The 22,328-nt window shown below is 45.3% G+C and overlaps 1 protein-coding gene and 1 pseudogene across 1 annotated transcript in view; both read right to left on the minus strand.

Moving 5' to 3' along the window:
- Window positions 1-22,328, minus strand: part of fam171a2a (family with sequence similarity 171 member A2a) — a 295,487-nt gene that overhangs the window by 178,558 nt on the left and 94,601 nt on the right. Inside the window, exon 2 of the mRNA XM_080213484.1 lies at window positions 2,678-2,905. Within this exon, the coding sequence (XP_080069610.1) occupies window positions 2,678-2,905 (228 nt within the window). The remainder of the gene's footprint in view (window positions 1-2,677; window positions 2,906-22,328) is intronic.
- LOC145359370 (U2 spliceosomal RNA) lies at window positions 4,444-4,595 on the minus strand (annotated as a pseudogene).

The raw sequence follows: 22,328 nt of genomic DNA on the forward strand, positions 1-22,328 counted from the left end.
AGTGCCTCTTAAATTCTGATTTTCTGAGTTGTTCATTGTGAAATGGCATCAATACGTTCACCATTGCATGGTAGCATGGGGAGCATTGGACTCTGCCATCCCTCTGTTCCGCCATCTTGCTTCTTGCTGTGTACAGACAATATGGGATTCACAGTGTCGCTCCTGTGATTTAACATCTCATCCAGCTGGAGCAGGTCTCATGGGGCTTGAACCCACAACTTTGCAACACAGAAGGAGAGAACGGGATGAACTGAGCCAACCGATATGCAAGTCTTCTTCCGGTGCTTCATTTCGGGACAACTGGACAGGAGTATTTGTACACCAGAGCCCAACCAGAACGGGCTGGTGACAACTGTTCAAACTGGGAGCAAATCCAGGGATTTGTGCTGAAGTGAATGGAAGTCCAAGGAGATAAAATTATATTTGTGCAGGAATGCAAAGCGGATGGTAGTGTAATTGTCACCCATCGGGTGTGTGATCTGTAGTGCCCTGGCCCAAGTTATGCACTGCCAAATGCTCTGTGTCTTTATTGGTGTCTTCTTTCTCTAAGGCACTGTTCCAGGTTTATAATATCCAGTCCGTCTGCAGAATCAAAATTTGTAAGCACCTAATTTCCTTTATTGACAAACCAAATTTCACATGCGTTAGTTTTGCAGGTTAAAATTTGAGTAGCATAATGGCACAGTGGTTAGCACCGTTGTCTTACAGTGCCAGAAACCTGGGTTCAATTCTGGCCTCGGAAGACTGTCTGTGTGGAGTTTGCACGTTCCCCCTGTGTCAGTGTGGGCTTTCTCCGGGTGTTCTGGCTTTCTCCCACAGTCCAAAGTTGTGTAAGTTTTTATTTATTCATTTTTGGGATGTGGGCATTGCTGGCTGGGTTAGGAGGATTGGCCATGCTAAATTGCCTCTTGGTGTCCCAAACTATGAAGGTTAGGTGGATTGGCCATGCTAAATTGCCTCTCAGTTTCCAAAGATGTGAAGGTTAGGTGGATCAGGCATGGTAAATGCGTGAGGTTATGGGGATAGGGCAGATGAGAGGTCCCTGGGGGAGAGGGCCTCTGTCAGAGAGTCAGTGCAGACTTGATGGACCGAGTGGCCTCTTTCTGCCCTGCAGGGAATCTATAATTCTGGTACCAAATATGGTCAGATCAGGTTAAACATAGGAAAGAGTTGTCCTTAAAACAGCATCATATTGCATTCACATACGAGGGTAGATTAGAGAGAAGGGATAATTTTCCCTCTAGTCTCCTTTAATAGTGCATCTTTAGCACATTCAAATGGTCATTGGATAGACATATGGATAATATTGGAATAGTTTAGGTTAGAGGGTCATTAGATTGGTTCCACTGGTCGGCGCAACATCAAAGGCTGAAGGGTCTGTACTGCGCTGTAATGTTCTATGTTTATCAGTATTTTCCTGGTAAAATCACCTTCATGTCATCTTACAAATGTTTATAAACAGAGATAAACAATGATACATTTGTTACGCATGCAAAGTTGAAACAAAATCTGATCAAATGAATCATGAAACACGAACACACTGTGTGGGGCGCTGGCTGTCAGTTCCTGAATGTCTTCTTTTCATATAGAAGATGACAGTGCAGTTAACTGGGAGACAGATTTCAGGGACTCTCTCCCCTTGGGGCCCCAGTTGGGCCAAAGGACCTGTTTCCATGCTGTAAACCTCTCTGACTCTATAGTAAGTTCTGATTGATGGATAACATCGCAAAACTGACTTGGACATTTTGACACAAGCCATTTACAGTGATCATTGTGATAAACAAAAGTGAGGCTTGGGCTCAGGAAGTGCACATTCCCTGAAAGACTTCCTGCAGCCATTTAAATATACGTTGTGAAAATCACATGACCACACTTCATACAGGAAATGATGCAAATGGCTGCTTTCAACATAGACCATCTTCTGATGGTTTCATCATAGACCATTATATGATTTCATATCTTGCCTAACCAGGATTCTAGAACAATTCTCCTTTATTCACCAAGGATTCTTAGGCAGCACCTTTCAAACTCACAGCCAACCATCTAGAAGGCCAAGGATGTAGATTCACGGTAATACCTTCACCTATAAGTTCCCCTCCAAGCCACTGACGGTCTTGACTTGGAAATATATCGGCCGTTCCATGGATATGTTTATGGACGAAAAGGGACTGGTTTAGGTTAGTGGGTCATTGTTTTGTAACTGGTCGGCGCAACATCGTGGGCCGAAGGGCCCGTTCTGCGCTGAAATGTTCTATGTTCTATGTTCTATGTTCCTTCGCAGTTGCTGGGTCAAAACGGCATTGTGGGTCAACCCACAGCACGGGGACTGTGGCGATTCAAGAAGGCAGCTCACCGCCACCTTCTCAAGGGCAACTAGGGATGGGCAATAAATGCTGGCCAGCCAGCAACGCCCAAATCCCACAAATGAATAAAAAAGAACTACCTCAGAAGGCCAGGCCCTGCTAAAATTTCCATTGCCATAATGTGTAACCCTGGTAGCCTTCCTCAGACAGTTCACCACTTTATGATTGGATTTCACCAACACAAATGAAGCTGAACAGATCAAAACGCTGATGTACGTCCACACACAACTTTACATCAGTATCATTTCCTTTCCCGCCAAGTAGCTTGCATTAAAAAAAAAGACTCTGATTTTTGTAGACATTGTTTCACTTACGTGGTGTTTTGTTGGCTTGCCACGGAGCAGAATTTGTCACAAAGCCGGGTTTTGCCGCAGTGACAATCAGCCATGTTCCCAGGCGGTACTGCAATGTAATCAACGCCACTCCATCCTTATCAGTGGTTCCTGCGGCCAACCAGGACTGGTTTGTGTAAACTTTGACCGCAGCCTCCACCAGAGGTGAGAGGTCACCGTTATCGAAGACTTGCACTTTTATAGACACCTCTGAAAAGGAGGGAAAAGACTCCATGTTACTATTGTCCAACATTCTGATTACATTCAACACAAGTGAACAGCTATAGAGTGTTTCAAGCAATGGATTCACACTGAAGTATCTGGGATCTCAGTCTTAGCTATGAGGAGAGATTGGGTAAACTGGGGTTGTTCTCCCTGGAAAGACGGAGAATGAGGGGAGACCTAACAGAGGTGTATAAAATTACGAGTCATGTGGATAGGGTGAACAGTGGGAAGCTTTCTCCCAGGATGGAGGTGACAAACACGAGGGGTCACAGGTTCAAGGTGAGGGGGGCAAGGTTTAACTTGGATATCAGAGGGATGTATTTTACACAGAGGGTGGTGGGGGCCTGGAATGCACTGCCAAGCAGGGTGGCGGAGGCGGACACGCTGGGATCGTTTAAGACTTATCTGGATAGTCACGTGAGCAGACTGGGAATGCAGGGATACAAACAAATGGTCTGGTTGGACCAATGAGTGGCGCAGGCTTGGAGGGCCGAAGGGCCTGTTTCCTGTGCTGTATTGTTCTTTGTTCCTCTGGGTGCTCCAGTTTCCTCCCACACTCCCAAAGGTGTGTGGGTTAGGTGGATTATCAGACCCTGTAATTATCTCCCTCCTCTCCCCAGGCTCGCCTCCAACTTTCTGTTCTTCAGAGGTTTTGCCGAACTAACAGCTGCCTTGGCTTCCCATCAACAGCTTCCAATGGCTCCCCATTGCAGATCCTGTCAGGAATCCTGATCCTGCCACGTATTAAATGGCTGGATATTAAATTGCTCTTTTATAGGGAAAAGCTCCAAGAATCTGTAAAATGGAAGATGTCCAGGAAGCATTCAAAGAACTTTCAAAAAATCTGAAGTAATGCTCATTTATTCCCTCAATAGCGCGGAAAGAGGAAATGCCAAGCTATTTCATTTTCCCCGCTCCCTGCAACTGAGCACTTCGAGATTCAGATGGTGCAGAAGGAGGTCATTCGGTCTATCATTCACATGCCAGCTCTTTGAAGGAGCGATGAGTCTCACATCCCTGCTCTTTCCCACTGACAGCTGCTCGGCTATGTATGCTGATATTTAACAAAGAAATGTGATAACTTTCCAATTTTTGTCAGTCTCATTTTGTAGCTTTTATTTAAGAATGTAAGTGAGGATACGGAATTTCACCAGGGGAATCCAACTGGACAGAGTTACCGACCCAGTGATTAGCAAGGCAAATTCACAGCAGAGGAAATATTCATTAGCTCAGAGTTCTTGTCATTTAATCTGGGCTTGTTTTAATGAAACTCCTCTGCGTGGTCCTGGCTCAGAAAACTCCTGGAAAACAACTCCCTGATGAGGTAATCGGCAACTCATCACCTGAGCAAAAATATTTTTTTAAAACTTTGTTCCAATTCAATCCAATCAAATCAAATCCAATTCAGAGTCCCAACAAGTTGAGACATTCCCGATCCAAGCTGACAAGACAGGGCTCTCACCTCCTGTCTTGGGCTTGATCTACACGATCCAAGTTGATTGGAGTAGGCATAGCTCCTCCTCCAAGGCTTGATCTCATCTGCATCTTAGCCAAAAGGCCGAGATGCCACTTTTAAAAATTGCTTCAAATGAAGCTAAAATGTAACCTAATGACTTCAACCAAGCGCAGCATGTCGATACTACACTTGATCTTAGCCAAAAGGCTGAGAAGAGCAAAAATATACAAAAACGGAGGGCAGCTTTGATAAATAAAGTGTTATTAACTCAACTAGAAGCCGGCCTAGAACTCATGAAAAACCACCTCACAGTTGGCCTTGAGGAGCAATGACTACTTTCTGCATGGCAGTCGCTTGCCACTGCCACTGATAAAGCAACCTTTCACAGAGCAAAACGCACCAAGGTTCTTCACAAAAGTGTAATCAGACAAAGGTTGATGGTCTGAGGAAGTAGGGTAGCTCATTTCCATCCAAGGTTACGTTTGCTGCATCGCATCATATCTGCTTCCACCTCCACCTTTGGCAGCACACTCCAGACACTTACCACTCTGTCTAAAAGACTTTCCCTCCTCCCACCTTAAGTGCATCCCCCTAGTATTAGACATTTTAACTCTGGGAGAAAGATTCTGACAGTCAATCCTATCTACGCCTCTCATAATTTTATAGACTTCTATCACGACTCCCCTCAGCTTCCGCCACTCCAGAGAAAATGCCCCAGTTTTCTTATAGTTCATACCATCTAATTCTGGCAGCATCTTGGTAAACCTCTTCTTCACCCTCTCCAAAGACTAACATCCTTACTGTATTGTGGCGACTGGAATTGAACACAAGTGTGGCCTAACCAAACTTTTATAAAGCTGCAATATGACATCCCGATTCTTGTACTCAATGCCTTGACCAAAAAAGGCAAGCATGCCATATGCCTTCTTTACTGCTCTATCTATTTGTGTGGCCCCTTTCAGAAAGCTATGGATTTGAACCCCCAAGATCCCTCTGTACATCAAGTCATTAGATTGTCGTTTCTCTTCCCTCACCTATTAGTGCAGAAGGCAGGCTTTCTTCTAATTTCCATAGTGGATTTTACCTGGAACAGGTCGCTAGTCTAGGCTTATAGCTTATCACTCCGCATTAAGCATGACCAGGAGTCTCTCCTCCTCTTATCACCAGCCATTGGGGTCTTTGGAAAGATTTTGCAGGATACTCAATCTGTTCAACTGCATTATGAATGCACCTTCCTTGACCATCAAGTCCTGGGGTGGGACTCGAACCAGAAGCTTCTGGCTCAGAGGTAGGGACACTACCCACTGCGCCACAAGTCCTCCATATTACTTTGAACGCTTGTGCTAAAATGAAAAAAAAACAAACATCAGTCAAACAACTTTTTATGGAGCATTTTTTGAAACAGAAAACTGGGAAGAAGGGGAATCATAACCCCTCAAAAATTATCTGTTGGAAATGCCTCTTTAATCATTTAGATGTTGCTGTACGATGTGACAATTAGATGCTGATGTGTATCAGAGGAAACAGGCTTTGAATTTATGCGGCTTACGTGGCTTCTTACATTTGTGCGGGCCATGTTGTGAATTTAATGAAGTTATGCTAGCAGACGATTCTCCAAAGTCCTGCAAACTGATTTATAAATAAAAATGAATTTGCATTTACATGATACTCTTCATAACCTTGGGACATTTCAAAATGTTTCACAGCCGCCAAAGTACTTCTGAAGGGCAGTAACTGTTGTAATGTGGGGAAAAATAAATATGAATTTGGTACATCAATGCCTTATATGTACAGCAGCAGAGATACACGATTAGATCATCAGTTCAGCGGTCTTGATTGAGGCATGGGTTCTCACCCTTCTTCCATCCCTCAGAGCTGCAACTTTCTGAGTCTTTCTCCATTTAAATAATATTCAGCTCCTTTATTCTTCCTAGCAAACTGCACAGCTTCACATTTCCCTATATTACATTCCATCTGCCATGTTTTTGCCCACTCACCTAACCTGTCTATAACTCTGTGTAGGCTCTTTGTGTTTTCCTCACCTCTTGCCTTCCCACCCATTTTTGTGTCATCCGCAAATTTGGCAATCATACATTCACTTCCCCTCACCCAAGTCATTAACATATATCGCAAATAACTGTGGCCCAGCACTGATCCCTGTGGCACGCCGCCAGTTACAGTGCCAACCTGAAAACAGCCCTCTAATCCCTACTCTCTGTCTTTTATTTTTATTTATTTATTGGTGTCACAAGCAGGCTTATATTAACACTACAATGAAGTTACTGTGAAAATCCCCCAATCGCCTGTTCTGGTACACAGAGGGAAAATTTAGCATGGCCAATGCCTCTAACCAGCATGTCTTTTGGACTGTGGGAGGAAACCAGAGCACCCAGAGGAAACCCACGCTGACACAGGGAGAACATGTAGACTCCACACTGTCAGTGACCCAAACTGGGACTGGAACCAAGGTCCCTGGCACTGTGAGGCAGCAGTGCTAACCACTGTGCCACTGTACTGCCCTAAGGGGACTTACTGGCCTTTGGCCCCATTAGTTTCTCTAGTTCTTTTTCTACAGTAATAGTTATTGTGCTTATTTCCTCCCCACCTTTTGCCCCTTGATTAGTATTTTTAGAGTGTGATTAGTGTCTTCCACCATGAAGATTGACACAAACGATTTGTTTATCTCCTCTGTCCATTTCCTGATTCCCCATTACTATTTCCTCAGTCTTAATCACTCAGGGGCCTATGTTCAGCTTGGCATCTCCCTTCCCTTTTATATATACAAAGCTCTTCTTGTCCATTTTTATGATACTTGCCAGTTTACCCTCATAATTTATCTTTGTCCTCTTTATGTTTTTTTAAACCATCCTTTTTTGGTTTTTAAAACTCTCCCAATCCTCTGGCTTAACCTTTCCCATATTGTGGGCAGAATTTCACGATCTCATCCGTTCCCACCCCACTGCCAGCAAGACCAGAGAATTTGGCACTCAGTCAAAACTCCATTCACTGTAGTCTCACTGGACAATCCCAGCCATGGACAAGGTTGTTGGCATGAATGTTTCTTCTTTCTGTTTCATATTATCCTTAATTTCCTTGGTCAACCATAGTTTACTTATCTCCCTTCCTAGAATGCTTCTTTTTCACTGGGATATACTTTTGTTCTGAGTCATAAACTATTTGTCATCTTTTCTGCTAAACTCCTTTTGCACTCCAGCCAACTGAGCTTCATTCCTTCATCATTATCCTTTTTTAGCTTTCGCACAGTTGTCTCTGACCCAAATTTCTTCCTCTCAAACGGAATGCTAAATTAAAGTGACTACGTTATGGTCACTGTTTCCTAGTGGATCTTTTACTCTGAGATTGTTAAAGCTGCCTTCTCACACATTACCTGATCCAAAATAGCTTAAATCCCGATTGAACTCATAAGAACATAAGAAATAAGAGCAGGAGTAGGCCATCTAGCCCCTCGATCCTGCCCTGCCATTCAACAAGATCATGACTGATCTGAAGTGGATCAGTTCCACTTACCCGCCTGCTCCCCATAACCCTTATTTCCCTTATCGATCAGAAATCTATCTACCCGTGACTTAAACATATTCCACAAGGTAGCCTCCAATGGGCAGAGAATTCCAGAGATTCACCACCCTCTGAGAGAAGAAGTTCCTCCTCAACTCTGTTCTAAACTGCACCGCCCCCCCTCCGCCTTATTTTGAGGCTGTGCCCTCTATTTCTGGTTTCCTTTCTAAGTGGAAAGAATCTCTCTACTACCTCTACCCTATTTCGCCCCTTCATTATCTTGTAAGTCTCTATAAGATCCCCCCACAGCCTTCTATACTCCAGTGAGTACAGGCCCAGTCTACTCAATCTCTCCTCATAAGCTAACCCCTCATCTCCGGTATCAGCCTGGTGAACCTTCTCTGTACTCCCTCCAAGGCCAATATATCCTTTCGCAAAAAAGGGGGCCAAAACTGCACACAGTACTCCAGTTGCGGCCTCACCAGTGTCCTGTACAGTTGCAGCAAGATCTCCCTGCTTTTATATTCTATCCCCCTCGCGATAAAGGCCAACATTCCATTCACCTTCTTGATCACCTGCTGCACCTGCAGACTGGGTTTTTGCAATTCGTGCACAAGGACTCACAACACATTGTTCCAGAAAACTGTCCCCAAATGCACTCTATGAATTCTGTAATGCTCCTGACTTGTACTCTGTAAATGATTAATAATGAGTGTTTGTATCCTTTCAATCAGATGAAGGAGTTCTTCAAAATACGCATATTTGTTTTTATAGAATTGAAATGTTCCTCTTTATGGGTGTTCAAGTATGTTAGGTTTCAACCTATTGCAGTTTAGAGCCTGATTAAGCTAAAGTAGCATGCAATTTGAGAAAGAATCTTGAGGTAACGCATCCATGTTGCGGTAATCAAGATTTAGACTTACATTTTTGAATGTGGAGTAACAGATCAGTTTATTTATTAGTGTCACAAGTAGGCTTACATTAACACTGCAATGAAGTTACTGTGACAATCCCCTAGAAGCCACACGCTGGTGCCCATTCAGGCACACTGAGCAAGAATTCAGCATGGCCAATGCACCTAACCAGCATGGCTTTCGGATTGTAGGAGGAAACCAGAGCACCCCAGGAAAAACCCATGCAGACATAGGGAGAACATGCAAACTCCACACAGGCACTGAGCCAAGTCGGGAATCAAACCTGGATCCCTGGCTCAATGAGGCAGCAGTGCTAACCACTGTGCCATCCAGTATATTAAATATAAAATAGACAGAGGTCGCAAAGACTGCTCATTACACGGATGAATTAAAACCTATTCATACAGTAAACGAAAAATCAGACACAATTTATATTTTTCTATCTGTCAAATCAAACACAAATGCAAGATATGAAGTTCCCCTAAAACTCCACAGTCCTGGCACCCAACAGTGTGAGTGGGTGTAACCGAGCTGAAGTTATTGTTACTGTGGGTTATTTGTGTTGGCCTCAGCTCCTTGCCGACTGAGCTGAGGAAATCCACTATCTTTTTGATGCTGCTGGAGAGTGTATTCCCTGGTAGCCTCTCCCTGTTACAACCCACTCTGCAGCAGATTGCCCTGCCCCAGCCTGGTCTGAAACACAACCATCTCCCCCAAACAACCACAGACCAGCGATCGCCACGCTGATTAACTTTGCATCATCCAAAGCGCCAAATAAACCAAACAAGCAGATATATAACCCGTGCCACCCCATTTAGGAAACCAAAGGTTGTTTTAAAGGTTTTATATTTGGATGGGTAAACATTAGAAATAAGATATAATTTTAGGCAGGTTTAGTTTAATATTTCTATGTCCGGAAAGAAACCTAAAGGTTTTCTGAAAGTATTTCGCCGAGTGAATGTATTGCTACGAGCAGCAATTTTAAAGCGTATTTTGTGAGTGAAGTTTGGAAATTCTCATATGATAATCATTGGGGGTGGGGGGGCAAAATCGGAGGAGAAATCTGCAAACATTAACTTTGTGTGCTAATCCAGCTTCATCCATGTTTATCTTAAAACCTGTATGTATCAGTTAAGCTAAGGCTGTGGCTTCAAGATCCACTCCAGAGGTTGGATGCATATTCCAGGCTGACACTTCAGTGCAGCACTGAGGGGGTGCTGCGTTGTTGACGGTACTGTCTTTCAGTTGAGATATCAAAGTGAGACTCTTGTCTGCCCTCTCAGGTGGGGTGCAAGAGATCTGTTGGTGCCATTGAAAAGGAGATGATGATGTTCTGCTGGTGCTCTGGCCAGCATTTAATCCTCAGTAACACCATTAAAGGCAGGTTACATCTTGGGATGTATCCCGACATTAAAGACATAATATGAATGCAAGTTATTGTCCACAACATTGCAGATTGAAACGAGCCCAGTTTCTCACTCATTTCGAGCGCGTCTCTGTACATTTCCCATGTGAGCGTACATTGTCAATATTCCAAATTTATTTTGTGCCCTTCCTTTTCAAAATAAATATTGTTACTATAAAAAGGCTTCCTTGAGGTAATATCCAAAGTAGTAATTTTGGTACACAACGTCTTCAATCTGTTCATTCCCAGGAAGTGGTTTAGCAAGTTGGATGGTGGGAACATGTGGCTCTCATTAACCTTTTGAGGTTTTCATTTGTGCCTATCTCATATTTTGTTTATACATTGAAAAACGTCCTTATGTCTCTGAGAGAATTGTATGACAATTTACTTGGAAAGTAGCTTAGTTAACAACAGTCCATATATGGGCAGTGATGGGTCTTCTGCTTTAATTCATTTTGCTTCTCTGTCCGCATCCCATGGGATCAAGTTGCATTTTTATAGTGCCTCCATGGTCCAGCTTGCAGCCTCGAGGAGTCCGTGGACCATGTCTACGTTTTGTGTTATAGATTGCACACCCTTTTTGGTTTTCTCAAACACCTTTTACTGATGTTTTGTTTGCACTTCAGTCCCACGCTCCTGATCTACGGGCATCTGGTGCAGAGAGGGGTGGGTCGGTATGCCGACCTCCTCATGAACCTGCTCCTGGGCCTGGCGAGACGTGCCATCAATAGGTCCAGGCAGCGGGTGATCGATGGGGCCGTCCATCCCGACTGCCTGCCCCTCTACCGCGGCTACGTTCGCGGCCAGGTGTCCCTGGAGAGGGAGCATGCGGTGTCCACGGGCACAGTTGACGCCTTCTGTGCCCGCTGGGCACTGCAGGGGCTGGTGTGTGTTATAGACCCTTACAACCACTTTTTGATTTGATGTTTTAAGTTTCCTTTGGACTTTGGTTTCTTTTCGGGCCGTCCCCCCTTTCTTTTTGGGGGGCTGCCCCTCTTAATTTGTCCCTAAGTTAATTTGAGTTTGTTTTACTTGTTAGGTACATGAAAGAACTTCCATGGTCCAGCTGGAAGCCTCAGGTTGTCTCATTTCTACAGACACTTGATATAGGCTCAATGTAATTGAGCCAATTGGGATTCAAGTTCATATGATGAGGTGTCTGGAATAATTAGTCTGGAATTCAATGAACTCCCATCTGTCTGTTACATTTCATGGCTTCACAGAGCCACAAAGTGTGTTACAGCCAATGAAGTAATTTTGAAGTGTACTGACTGTCTGGCTGAATCTCTGGAATTCTCTGCCCCAAAGGGAGGAGTGGAGAGTTGGCCAGTTAGCTCAGTTGGTTAGGACGTGGTGCTAATCGTGCCAAAGCTGTACATTCGCTCCCCATAATTGTCAGTGGATTTTGCCCTGTGCTTATAAAATACTCACCAAGCAGGGGAGAGACAATGATCAGGCAGGGGATGAGACTAGCCCATTGTACCTGGGATATGCTGACACCTGAGATGGTGGTTTGCCTAGAGTAGAGTTAGGGTAGCCAATGAGGTTTTGGCTAAGACAAAGTGTTAGATCAAGCCTGGGAGGGGGTGCAATGCCTCATCCCGTCAGCTTGGATCTTATTTGAATGAGCTGAAGATGGGATGCAATGTCTTACCCTGTCAGCTTGGATCTGGTTTGTCCCTCATGTGGGGGCCATAATTAGACTTAATTTGAATTGGCTTTTTGATTAGAAGTAAAGTACCAAAAGGTATCAATAAAAAAGGGAGGTTGGATTAGCAGAAGTATTCAAAGTTCAGATGGGTAAATATGTGATAGATTGAGGAACAGAGGGATATGAGCAAGTGGTACAGAAAAGGAGTTGAGGCCGATATAGATCAGCCATAATTGTATTGAATTGTGCGGCACTGTGGCACAGTGGTTAGCGCTGCTGCTTCACAGCTCCAGGGACCTGGGTTTGATTCCTGGCTTGGGTCACTTTCTGTATGCAGTTTGCACATTCTCCTCATGTCTGTGTGGGTTTCCTCCGGGTGCTCCGGTTTCCTCCCACAGTCCAAAAGACGTGTGGGTTAAGTTGATTGGTCATGCTAAAATTGCCCCGAGACATGTAGGTTAGAGGGATTAGTGGGTACATGTGTAGGGATATGGGGGTGGGGCCTGGGTGGGATTGTGGTCAGTGCAGACTCGATGGACCAGACAGCCACTTCCTGCATTGTAGGGTTTCTATGATTCTCTGAACGGTGGGGCAGGCTTGAAGGGCTGGTGGCCTAATTCTGCTTCTATTTCTTGTGTGACTGTAGGAAATGTGGAGGCCAAGTCACTAGTTCCACAAATTCAGTGATGAGGCAAATGGGAACAGGAGAAGGCCATTCAACCCTTTGAACCTGTTCTGCCACTCAGTGAGTTCATGGTTGAGTTAGGTTTTGATTCCACCCACTTGCCTTGGCTCTGTCTACCACACAATTCATTAGCAACAATCGAAATGACCAGGCCAAAGTTGCAGGAAGGCAGATTCTTGGGGAGGTTGTGGGTCTGAGGGGGTTACAGTGATGACGAGGGGGCAAGATTGGATACAAGCAGAGGAGGCTGAGTTCAAAGTTTCTGACTAGGCAGGAAAGAAAATGCAGGGCAGTAAAGCTTTGGAACAGTCAAGTCTGGAGGTGACCATAATGGATACATCAACACGTGGGCGAGAGACAGAGGTGGTAGAAGTAGCTAATCTTTTTGACGGTGAGGAGATCAGAGGTCACCGTATTACAAGAAAGGTGTGAATGGAGGCGTTGGAGAGGGTACAGAGGAAATTTACCAGGATGCTGCCTGGATTAGAGAGTATTAGGTACAAGGAGAGGCTGGACAAACTTGGGTTGTTTTCTCTGCAGGACGGAGGCTGAGGAGAGACCTGGTAGAAGTCTATAAAATTATGATAGGCTTGACAGTCAGAATCTTTCTCCCAGAGTTGAAAGGTCCAATACATGCATGAGAGGAGGAAAGTTTAAAGGAGATGTGAGGGGCAAGTTTTTTTTACACAGAATGGTAAGTGTCGGCATCATGTTGCCAGGGGTAGTGGTGGATATGATAGGGGCATTTAAAGGACTTTTAGATAAGCACATGAATATGCAAGGGATAGAGGGATATGGACCAAGGGTAGGCAGAAGGAACTGACATCATGTTCAAGGGCCTATTTCTATGCTGTACTGTTCTGTTAAGACTCCAAACAGGAATCAAAGCTGCAAATGGTCTGACTCAGCCTGAACTATGGTTCAATAAACATCAAGATGCCTAGAAGCTGAGAATACGGCCCAATTCCCGAAGGATGCTCCCGTGACAGGAATCTTTGTGCCTGGAGGACTGACTATTTAAAACCTGCATTCAACCAAAACCCCTGAAAATCCATTCTCACTTACAAGGTTTATTTATTTATTAGTGTCACAAGTAAGGCTTACACTAACACCGCAATGAAGTTACTGTGAAAACCCCCTAGTTGCCACACTCCAGCACCTGTTTAGATACACTGAAGGAGAATTTAGCATGGCCAACGCACCTAATCCACACATCTTTGGACTGTGGGAGGAAACCAGAGCACCCGGAGGAAACCCGCACAGACACTTGGAGAACATACGGACTCCGCACAGACAGTGACCCAAGCCAGGAATTGAACCCTGGTCGCTGGTGCTGTGGGGCAGCAGCGCTAACCACTGTGCCACCGTGCCGCTCCAGGTCAGATTTGATTCTAACTACATCACAATGCTAGGAGGGATGGTGTGATGAATCGAGAGTTTTTGTAGAATTATACCATACTGGAGGCCGTCTGATCCATCATGTCTGTGCTAAATCTTTGTAAGACTTTCCCAATCATTCCCACTTCCACATTCCTTCCCCATTGTTTTATTGCATAACTTGCACATCGATGAAACAGACTGAGAACCTTATGGTACAGCTGAATAATCAGTAGTGCTCCTACAGATCCGATGAATTCTGTAATTATGGATTTTCTTTTCCCTGAAGCAGCAGCAGGACTCATCCACGAATCACTCTCACCGCGTTTGACTAATGTCCTAAGGCGGAATCATTTAAGCAATCAGAATTAGGCGCTTTGTAAGCAGCTCCCACATTGTGCCCCAGGCCTGTTCATGAACTGTGGAGTTACCCATCAGCTCACACTGAAACATTCTATCCAACCAGTAACCCTCTGAAGGTTAATGCATTCTCCCAGGCTGACTGACTCCTACAGAATTGAGATTGCAACACCAGCATGGAAAATCTGACTGAAATCTTCAATAGTCTGGCAGCTCAATTAAGATGTAGAGATGCCGGTGTTGGACTGGGGTAAACACAGTAAGAAGTCTCACAACACCAGGTTAGAGTCCAACCAGTTTATTTGATAGTAATCTCACAAGCTTTCAGAAACGGTGTTCCTTCGTCAGGGTGAATCAGAAACTTCCACATACCTGACGAAGGGACACCATTTCCAAAAGCTTGTGAGATTACTATCAAATAAACTGGTTGGACTCTAACCTGGTGTTGTGAGACTTCTAACTCAATTAAGGTCAGAATATAGGTCTATGGCATGGGGCGCAATACAACATGGGCACTAAAACTACAGCACACAACAATAAAGAGGACAACGGTTTGCATTTCAGAGGGCAAAGGTTATGCCTTTCTCAACTCTAGGACGGTCCAAAACGAATTACAATTTTTGGTCACCTAATTACAGGGCGACAGTGCAGAGGGACCTTGGGGTCCTTGTGCATGAGTCGCAAAAACCCAGCTTGCAGGTGCAGCAGGTGGTCAGGAAGGCGAATGGGATGCTGGCCTTCATAGCGAGGGGGATTGAATATAAAAGTAGGGAGGTCTTGCTGCAGCTGTATAGGGCATTGGTGAGGCCGCAGCTGGAGTACTGTGTGCAGTTTTGGGCGCCGCACCTGCGCAAAGATATTTTGGCCCTGGAGGGAGTGCAGAGGAGGTTTACTAGGCTGATACCGGAGTTGAGGGGGTTGAGCTGTGAGGAGAGGCTGAATAAACTAGGCTTGTACTCGTTAGAGTTTAGAAGAATGAGGGGAGATCTCATTGAGACGTATAAGATGATGAATGGGATGGATAGGATAGAGGTGGAGAGACTCTTCCCGCTCAAAAAAGACAGTAGGACTAGGGGGCACAGCCTCAAGATAAAGGGGGGGCGGTTTAGAACGGAGTTGAGGAGGAACTTCTTCACTCAAAGGGTGGTGGATCTCTGGAATTCTCTGCCCGTTGAGGTGGTGGAGGCTGCCTCGCTAAATATTTTTAAGACGCGGGTTGATGGGTTTTTGATAGGAGAGGGGATTAAGGGTTATGGGGAGAGGGCAGGAAAGTGGATCTGAGCCACGACAGATCAGCCATGATCTTATTGAATGGCGGGGCAGGCTCGAAGGGCCAGATGGCCTACTCCTGCTCCTATTTCTTATGTTCTTATGTTCTTATGACAGATCAGCCATGATCTTATTGAATGGCGGGGCAGGCTCGAAGGGCTAGATGGCCTACTCCTGCTCCTATTTCTTATGTTCTTATGAAAGGGTACAGAGAAGGTTCACGAGGATGTTGCCGGGACTTGAGAAACTGAGTTACAGAGAAAGGTTGAATAGGTTAGGACTTTATTCCCAGGGGCGTAAAAGAATGAGGGGAGATTTGATAGGGGTGTATAAAATTTTGATGGGTATAGATAGAGTGAATGCAAGCAGGCTTTTTCCACTGAGGCTAGGGGAGAAAAAAACTAGAGGACATGGGTTAAGGGTGAAGGGGGAAATGTTTAAAGGGGATATTAGGGCAGGGGTTCTTCACACAGAGACTGGTGGGAGTGTGGGAAGAGCTGCCAGATGAAATGGTGAACGTGGGCTCACTTTTAACATTTAAGAAAAACTTGGACAGGTACATGGATGAGAGGGGTGTGGAGCGATATGGTGCAGGTGCAGGTCAGTGGGACTAGGCAGAAAAATGGTTCAGCACAGACAAGAAGGATCAAAAGACCTGTTTCTGTGCTGTAATGTTCTATGGTTCTAATACTTTTGCACTGTAGTCACTATTGTAATGCAGGAAACTCTGCAGACCATCTGTGAACGGCAAGATCCCACAATCAGGAAAGCACTGTAAGGTTTCTATGGATTCCATTCTAAATAAATACTGCACTGTTGTGCCAGCCTAGATACACGCACCAGTTAGCGGGTATTGAACGGAGAAGTTTCTGATTCAGAAACGAGTGCTTTCTATCCATCTTTCTCTCATTTGGAAAAGCTATGGGGACTTTTTGCCACATTTCTTGCAGAGTAATTGCAACCCATTGGGAATATGTATTGTGGGCGGCAGCCTTCCATCTTGTAAAATGGTGGTTTATACCATGGTGTGAACTCTGTGTAAAGTGTGGTCTGGTGTGGCTCAGGAACCTCACTCTGGCGGGTCAGTCTCCGCCACATTTGGGCAGAGGAAGTGCACAATTGACTGCCTTTGTTTTCTCTGGGCCAGCTCACCGAGCTCTCCCAATACCCATCCAAACACGCGGCCTCCAGGGGCCATGGCCATCAGTGACTGTCTCCTAGCCGTCAATGTCCTCCATCTTCATATCTCTTTTTGAGGTATTCTTTGAGCCAAGGAATAGGCACCTAAAAGGTCGTGGCCCCGTGGTCAGTTCACCATACAGAAGGTCTTCTAGACAGCTGATATTCATCCAATGAACGTGGCTGAAACAGTGCAGGCATTGCTGGCTTAGCATTGAGTGTATACCAATGGGATTAGCACAATACTGGACCTGCCAAGAGATGCAGATGCCTGAGAAAGGTGGAAATTTCAGCCTTTTCTCCTGCCTAGTGTGTGATGTCCAGGTCTCACCCGGGTAGAGAAGTGCATTGAAGATGCAAGCCTGGCAGACTGGCAGTTTGGTGTTCTCATTCAGCAGTTGCTGTGGTTCCACACTTCTGCTCAGCTCGGGCAGAACAGCTGCAGCTTTTGTGACATGGGAGTTGATTTCAGCATCAAGTGACAGATTGCTGGTGATTGTGGCGCCTACGTATGGGAAGCTATAAACCTCCAGCGTGATATTGTCAATGTTGATAGATGGCAGTTTGGCAACATTCTGAACCATGACATTTGTCTTCCTAATACTGATGGTCAAACCAAAATCTTTGCAGGCGTGAGAGAGTCTGTGCATTTGTTGCAGAAGATCTTCCTCAATCTGAAATGTTAGTGTGGCATCATCAGTGTAGTGTTATTCTCTGATGAGGGCTCGGTTCACCTTTGTTTTGGTGAGCAAAGTTGAACAACTTTCTATAATTCTGCTATGTGCATCAACACTCCCTCTAAATATCCTAGATGTATATGACTGAAATAAAGAGAATATATCAAAGAGTGTCAGTGCCAGAAACAACCCTATTTGACCACACTATGGAGCTCACAGGGTTCTGACATTGCACAGTCGTAGCTGACATTACCCATCTTGTAGTCATGGAAAGAGATCACATTGAGCAGCTACGGGAAGCCAATTTTCTCCAGCTACTTACATAGACCGCCTCTGCTCACAATTAAATGCCTTGGAAATTTGGCATGTCAGCTACAACTCTCACCAATTTATACAGATGCACCACAGAAAGCTTCTTTCTGGTTGTATCACAGCTTGGTATAGCTACTGCTCTGCCCAAGGCCGCAAGAAACTACAAAGGGTCATGAATGAAGTCCAATCCATCACGCAAACCAGCCTCCCATCCATTGAATCTACAACGAATCGACACCTCCCACTGCGTTGGAAAAGCAGTCAGCGTAATCAAGGACCCCACGCACCCTACATGTACTCTCTTCCACCTTCTTCTATCAGGAAAAAGGTACTAACATCTGAGATCACATTCCAACTGACTCAAGAACAGTATTTTTCCTGCTGCCATCAGACTTTTGAATAGACTTACCTCGTATCACATTGATCTTTCTCTGCACCCTAGCTATGACTGTAACACTACATTCTGCACTCTCTCCTTTCCTTCTCTATAAATGGTATGCTTTGTCTGTATAACGCACAAGAAACAATACTTTTCACACTATACTAATACATGTGACAATAATAAATCAACTCAAATGGTGAGATCAATGATGGGAATACATAGTGACCTCCTTCCCTCACAGCATTTCTCTTCCAGCCATCGGACTGGAGGTAAATTGTTGCAAATGCTGCAGTCGCCCTTGCTCTTGTACATCATGCATATCTTGGGACACATCTCAGTCCCTCCAGCGGAGATGGAGGAATTAGTACAGCGTTGGTGCTCGGACTGCTGGTTTCCTGTTCTCAATGTGTTATGGTGCTTTGCCCCTGGTAAATGAGTCAATATCTTTGCTAAGCTCCTTTACTGTGGGTTCAATATCCCAGTTCTGCCTCAACAGGCAGGATTTCTCTGGTGTCTAGAGTTTCCTCAGTGACAGTGTTCTCTCTGGAGTACAACTCAAGTTTGGGATTCCATCCACCTCTCCAACTGCAGTCTGTGATGGCCTCCTCCTCCTCAATTGAGTTGTTTTGTTTGCGAATGGATCTAATGCCTTTCTGATTCTTTCACACCTGCCTCAGCTTCCTGCGTTGAAGGACATCTGGATGTTGTGGCCAGCGTATGCACCACCCAGCACTCTGTTGGACTTTATTTCAAGCAACTCTTAGTTTTCTCTAACTACTTGGCTTTGGCAGGGGTGAAACCGTGATCAGGCAGGGGATGAGAGTAACCCATTGCACTGGGGTTGCGCTGACCCCTGTGACAGTGATTTGTCCAGGCTAGGATACAGTAGAGGATCAGAGAGGTTAAACTGAGGCTTTACCTGGTGCCAATTTTTCAAAGCCATCTCGACCTTTTGATGAAGATAAAGTGTCAGATCAAACCTATGAGGGGATGCAATGCTTCATCCTGTCAGCTTGGATCTTTTCGAGCCCAATATCGGATGCAATGGCTTGTCTTGTCAGGTTGGATCTTGTTTGACTCTCATGTAGAGACCATGATTGGACTTAATTTGAACTGGCTTTTTTGATTAGAATTAAAGTATAATGCCTTGCTCCCCACAGTGGTTAGCATGGCTGCCTCAGCGCCAGGGAACCAGGTTCAATTCCTGGTTTGGGTCACTGTCTGTGCGGAGTCTGCACATTCTCCCAGTGTCTGCGTGTGTTTCCTCCGAGTGCTTCATTTTCCTCCCACAGTCCGAACGATGTGTTGGTCAGGTGCATTGACCATGCTAAATTCTCCCTCTGTGTACCCAAACAGGTGCCGGAGTGTGGCAACTAGGCGATTTTCATAGTAACTTCATTGTCGTGTTAATGTAAGTCTACTTATGACACTAATAATTAAACTTAATTTTAAGACTGGTCAGTAAAGCTTGAGTTAGGGCACAGTTCTGAGGATAATCTGAAGGGTTGTCCTTTATTCTTTTCCCTTCACCTCACTATCTCCTTCCCATCACCTCCTCCCCTTTTCCTTCAACATTCCTCCCCATGCAACCCCAGGATCTGCAGCTATCAACGACGGGATAGTGTGAACCCACTGTTTGAGCCTCTCGCTTGCAATCCAGTAAAGGAAACACAAGTTTTGCTTCTTTATAAACTATCTTTACTTCTTTGATCCAACTCCACATACAATTTTCCCCAGCCCCTAGTGCCACCTCCAGCGCCTTTATATATCAGTGACTTCTATTGAATAATTGACATCAAATCTGTTAACCCATTCCGAACACGCACAGCCTTCTAGTTTGCACATCGGCTCAGAAACAACTTGAGACAGGCCAACATTCATAAGAACATAAGAACATAAGAAATAGGAGCAGGAGTAGGCCATCCAGCCCTTCGAGCCTGCCCCGCCATTCAATAAGATCATGGCTGATCTGTCGCTGCTCAGTTCCACTTTCCCGCCTTCTCCCCATAACCCTTAATCCCCTCTCCTATCAAAAACCCATCAACCCGCGTCTTAAAAATATTTAGTGAGGCAGCCTCCACCACTTCAACGGGCAGAGAATTCCAGAGATTCACCACCCTTTGAGTGAAGAAGTTCCTCCTCAACTCCGTTCTAAACCGCCCCCCTTTTATCTTGAGGCTGTGCCCCCTAGTCCTACTGTCTTTTTTGAGCGGGAAGAGTCTTTCCACCTCTATCCTATCCATCCCATTCATCATCTTATACGTCTCAATGAGATCTCCTCTCATTCTTCTAAACTCTAACGAGTACAAGCCCAGTTTATTCAGCCTCTCCTCATAGCTCAACCCCCTCAACTCCGGTATCAGCCTAGTAAACCTCCTCTGCACTCCCTCCAAGGCCAAAATATCTTTGCGCAGGTGCGGCGCCCAAAAATGCACACAGTACTCCAGTTGCGGCCTCACCAATGCCCTATACAGCTGCAGCAAGACCTCCCTACTTTTATATTCAATCCCCTTCGCTATGAAGGCCAGCATCCCATTCGCCTTCCTGACCACCTGCTGCACCTGCAAGCTGGGTTTTTGCGACTCATGCACAAGGACCCCGAGGTCCCTCTGCACCGTCGCCTGCTGCAGTTTTTCTCCTCGTAAGTAACAGTCCTTCCTACCATTTTTCCTACCAAAGTGGACCACCTCACACTTGCCAACATTAAATTCCATTTGCCATTTCCTGGCCCATTCGCCCAGCCTATCTAGATCCTTCTGCAGACTCTCCACACCCTCCGCACAATTTGCCGTTCCCCCAATCTTGGTGTCATCAGCAAATTTCGACACCCTACACTCGGTTCCCTCCTCCAGATCATCTATATAAATGGTAAAAAGCTGAGGCCCCAGCACCGACCCCTGGGGCACTCCACTAGTCACCATCCGCCAATCCGAATAGCACCCGTTGACCCCCACTCTCTGTCTCCTATTTGACAACCAATCCTCTATCCACGCTAACACCCTACCCCCAACTCCATGTCCCTCGACCTTCTGCAATAACCTCTTGTGAGGCACTTTGTCAAACGCTTTCTGAAAATCTAGAAAGACCACATCCACCGGCTCTCCTCTATCCACCGCCCTAGACACATCCTCATAGAACTCCAGTAAATTTGTCAGACACGACTTCCCTTTAATGAAACCGTGCTGCGTCTGCTCTATCAAGCAATTCCCTTCAAGATGCCTCGCAATTTCCTCCTTAATGACAGATTCTAACATTTTACCTACCACAGACGTTAAACTAACCGGCCTATAATTCCCCGCCTTTTGCCTGGCACCCTTCTTAAACAACGGCGTAACATTAGCCATTTTCCAATCATCCGGCACTTCCCCGGAATCCAGCGACGTTTGGAAAATAACCACCAAGGCATCCACTATCACCTCCGCCATTTCTTTCAGAACCCTCGGATGCATTCCATCCGGTCCTGGGGACTTGTCCACAATCAGCCCCTCCAGTCTGTCGAGCACCGCCTTTCTAGTAACAGTAATGTCATTAAGACCCTCCAGTCCTACCACCTTTCTATCGCTAACACCCGGCAAATTATTCACGTACTCCTCTGTGAAGACAGAAACAAAAAAGTTATTCAATACCTTAGCCATATCCCCATCCCCTACCACTAGGTCCCCTTTCTCATCCTCTAAAGGACCAACATTCACCCTAGCCAGCCTCTTCCTTTTTATATATTTATAAAAACTCTTGCTATCCTTTTTTATATTAAGCGCTAGCCCAGCTTCATAGTTTCTCCTACCCTTCCTTATCAACTTCTTTGTCAATCTTTGTTGACATTTAAACCTCTCCCAATCCTCTTCTCGCCCACTACTCTTAGCTACTCTAAATTCCTCCGCTTTTAGTTTAACACTTTCCTTCACCTCCTTTGTTATCCACGGCTTATTACCTCTCCTCCTACTATCCTTTTTGACCATCGGAATAAATTTCCGTTGAGCACCAAGAAAGATCTCCTTAAAGATCCTCCACTGCTCCTTAACAGACCCTCCCTCCAACGCGCTCTCCCAGTCCACATTCTCCAATTCTTCTCTCATCCTACCGTATTTCCCTCTATTCAAACAAAGGACGCGTGTCCGGGAACCCACTTTCTCCTCCTCCATCTGCACCAGAAACTCCACCATACAATGATCACTCTCCCCAAGAGGATCCTTCACCACAAGGTCCCTAATTCTACCCGCTTCAT

This window comes from Carcharhinus amblyrhynchos, chromosome 27 (assembly GCF_965287045.1).
Source record: "Carcharhinus amblyrhynchos chromosome 27, sCarAmb.v2.hapA, whole genome shotgun sequence".
Lineage (NCBI taxonomy): Eukaryota > Metazoa > Chordata > Chondrichthyes > Carcharhiniformes > Carcharhinidae > Carcharhinus > Carcharhinus amblyrhynchos.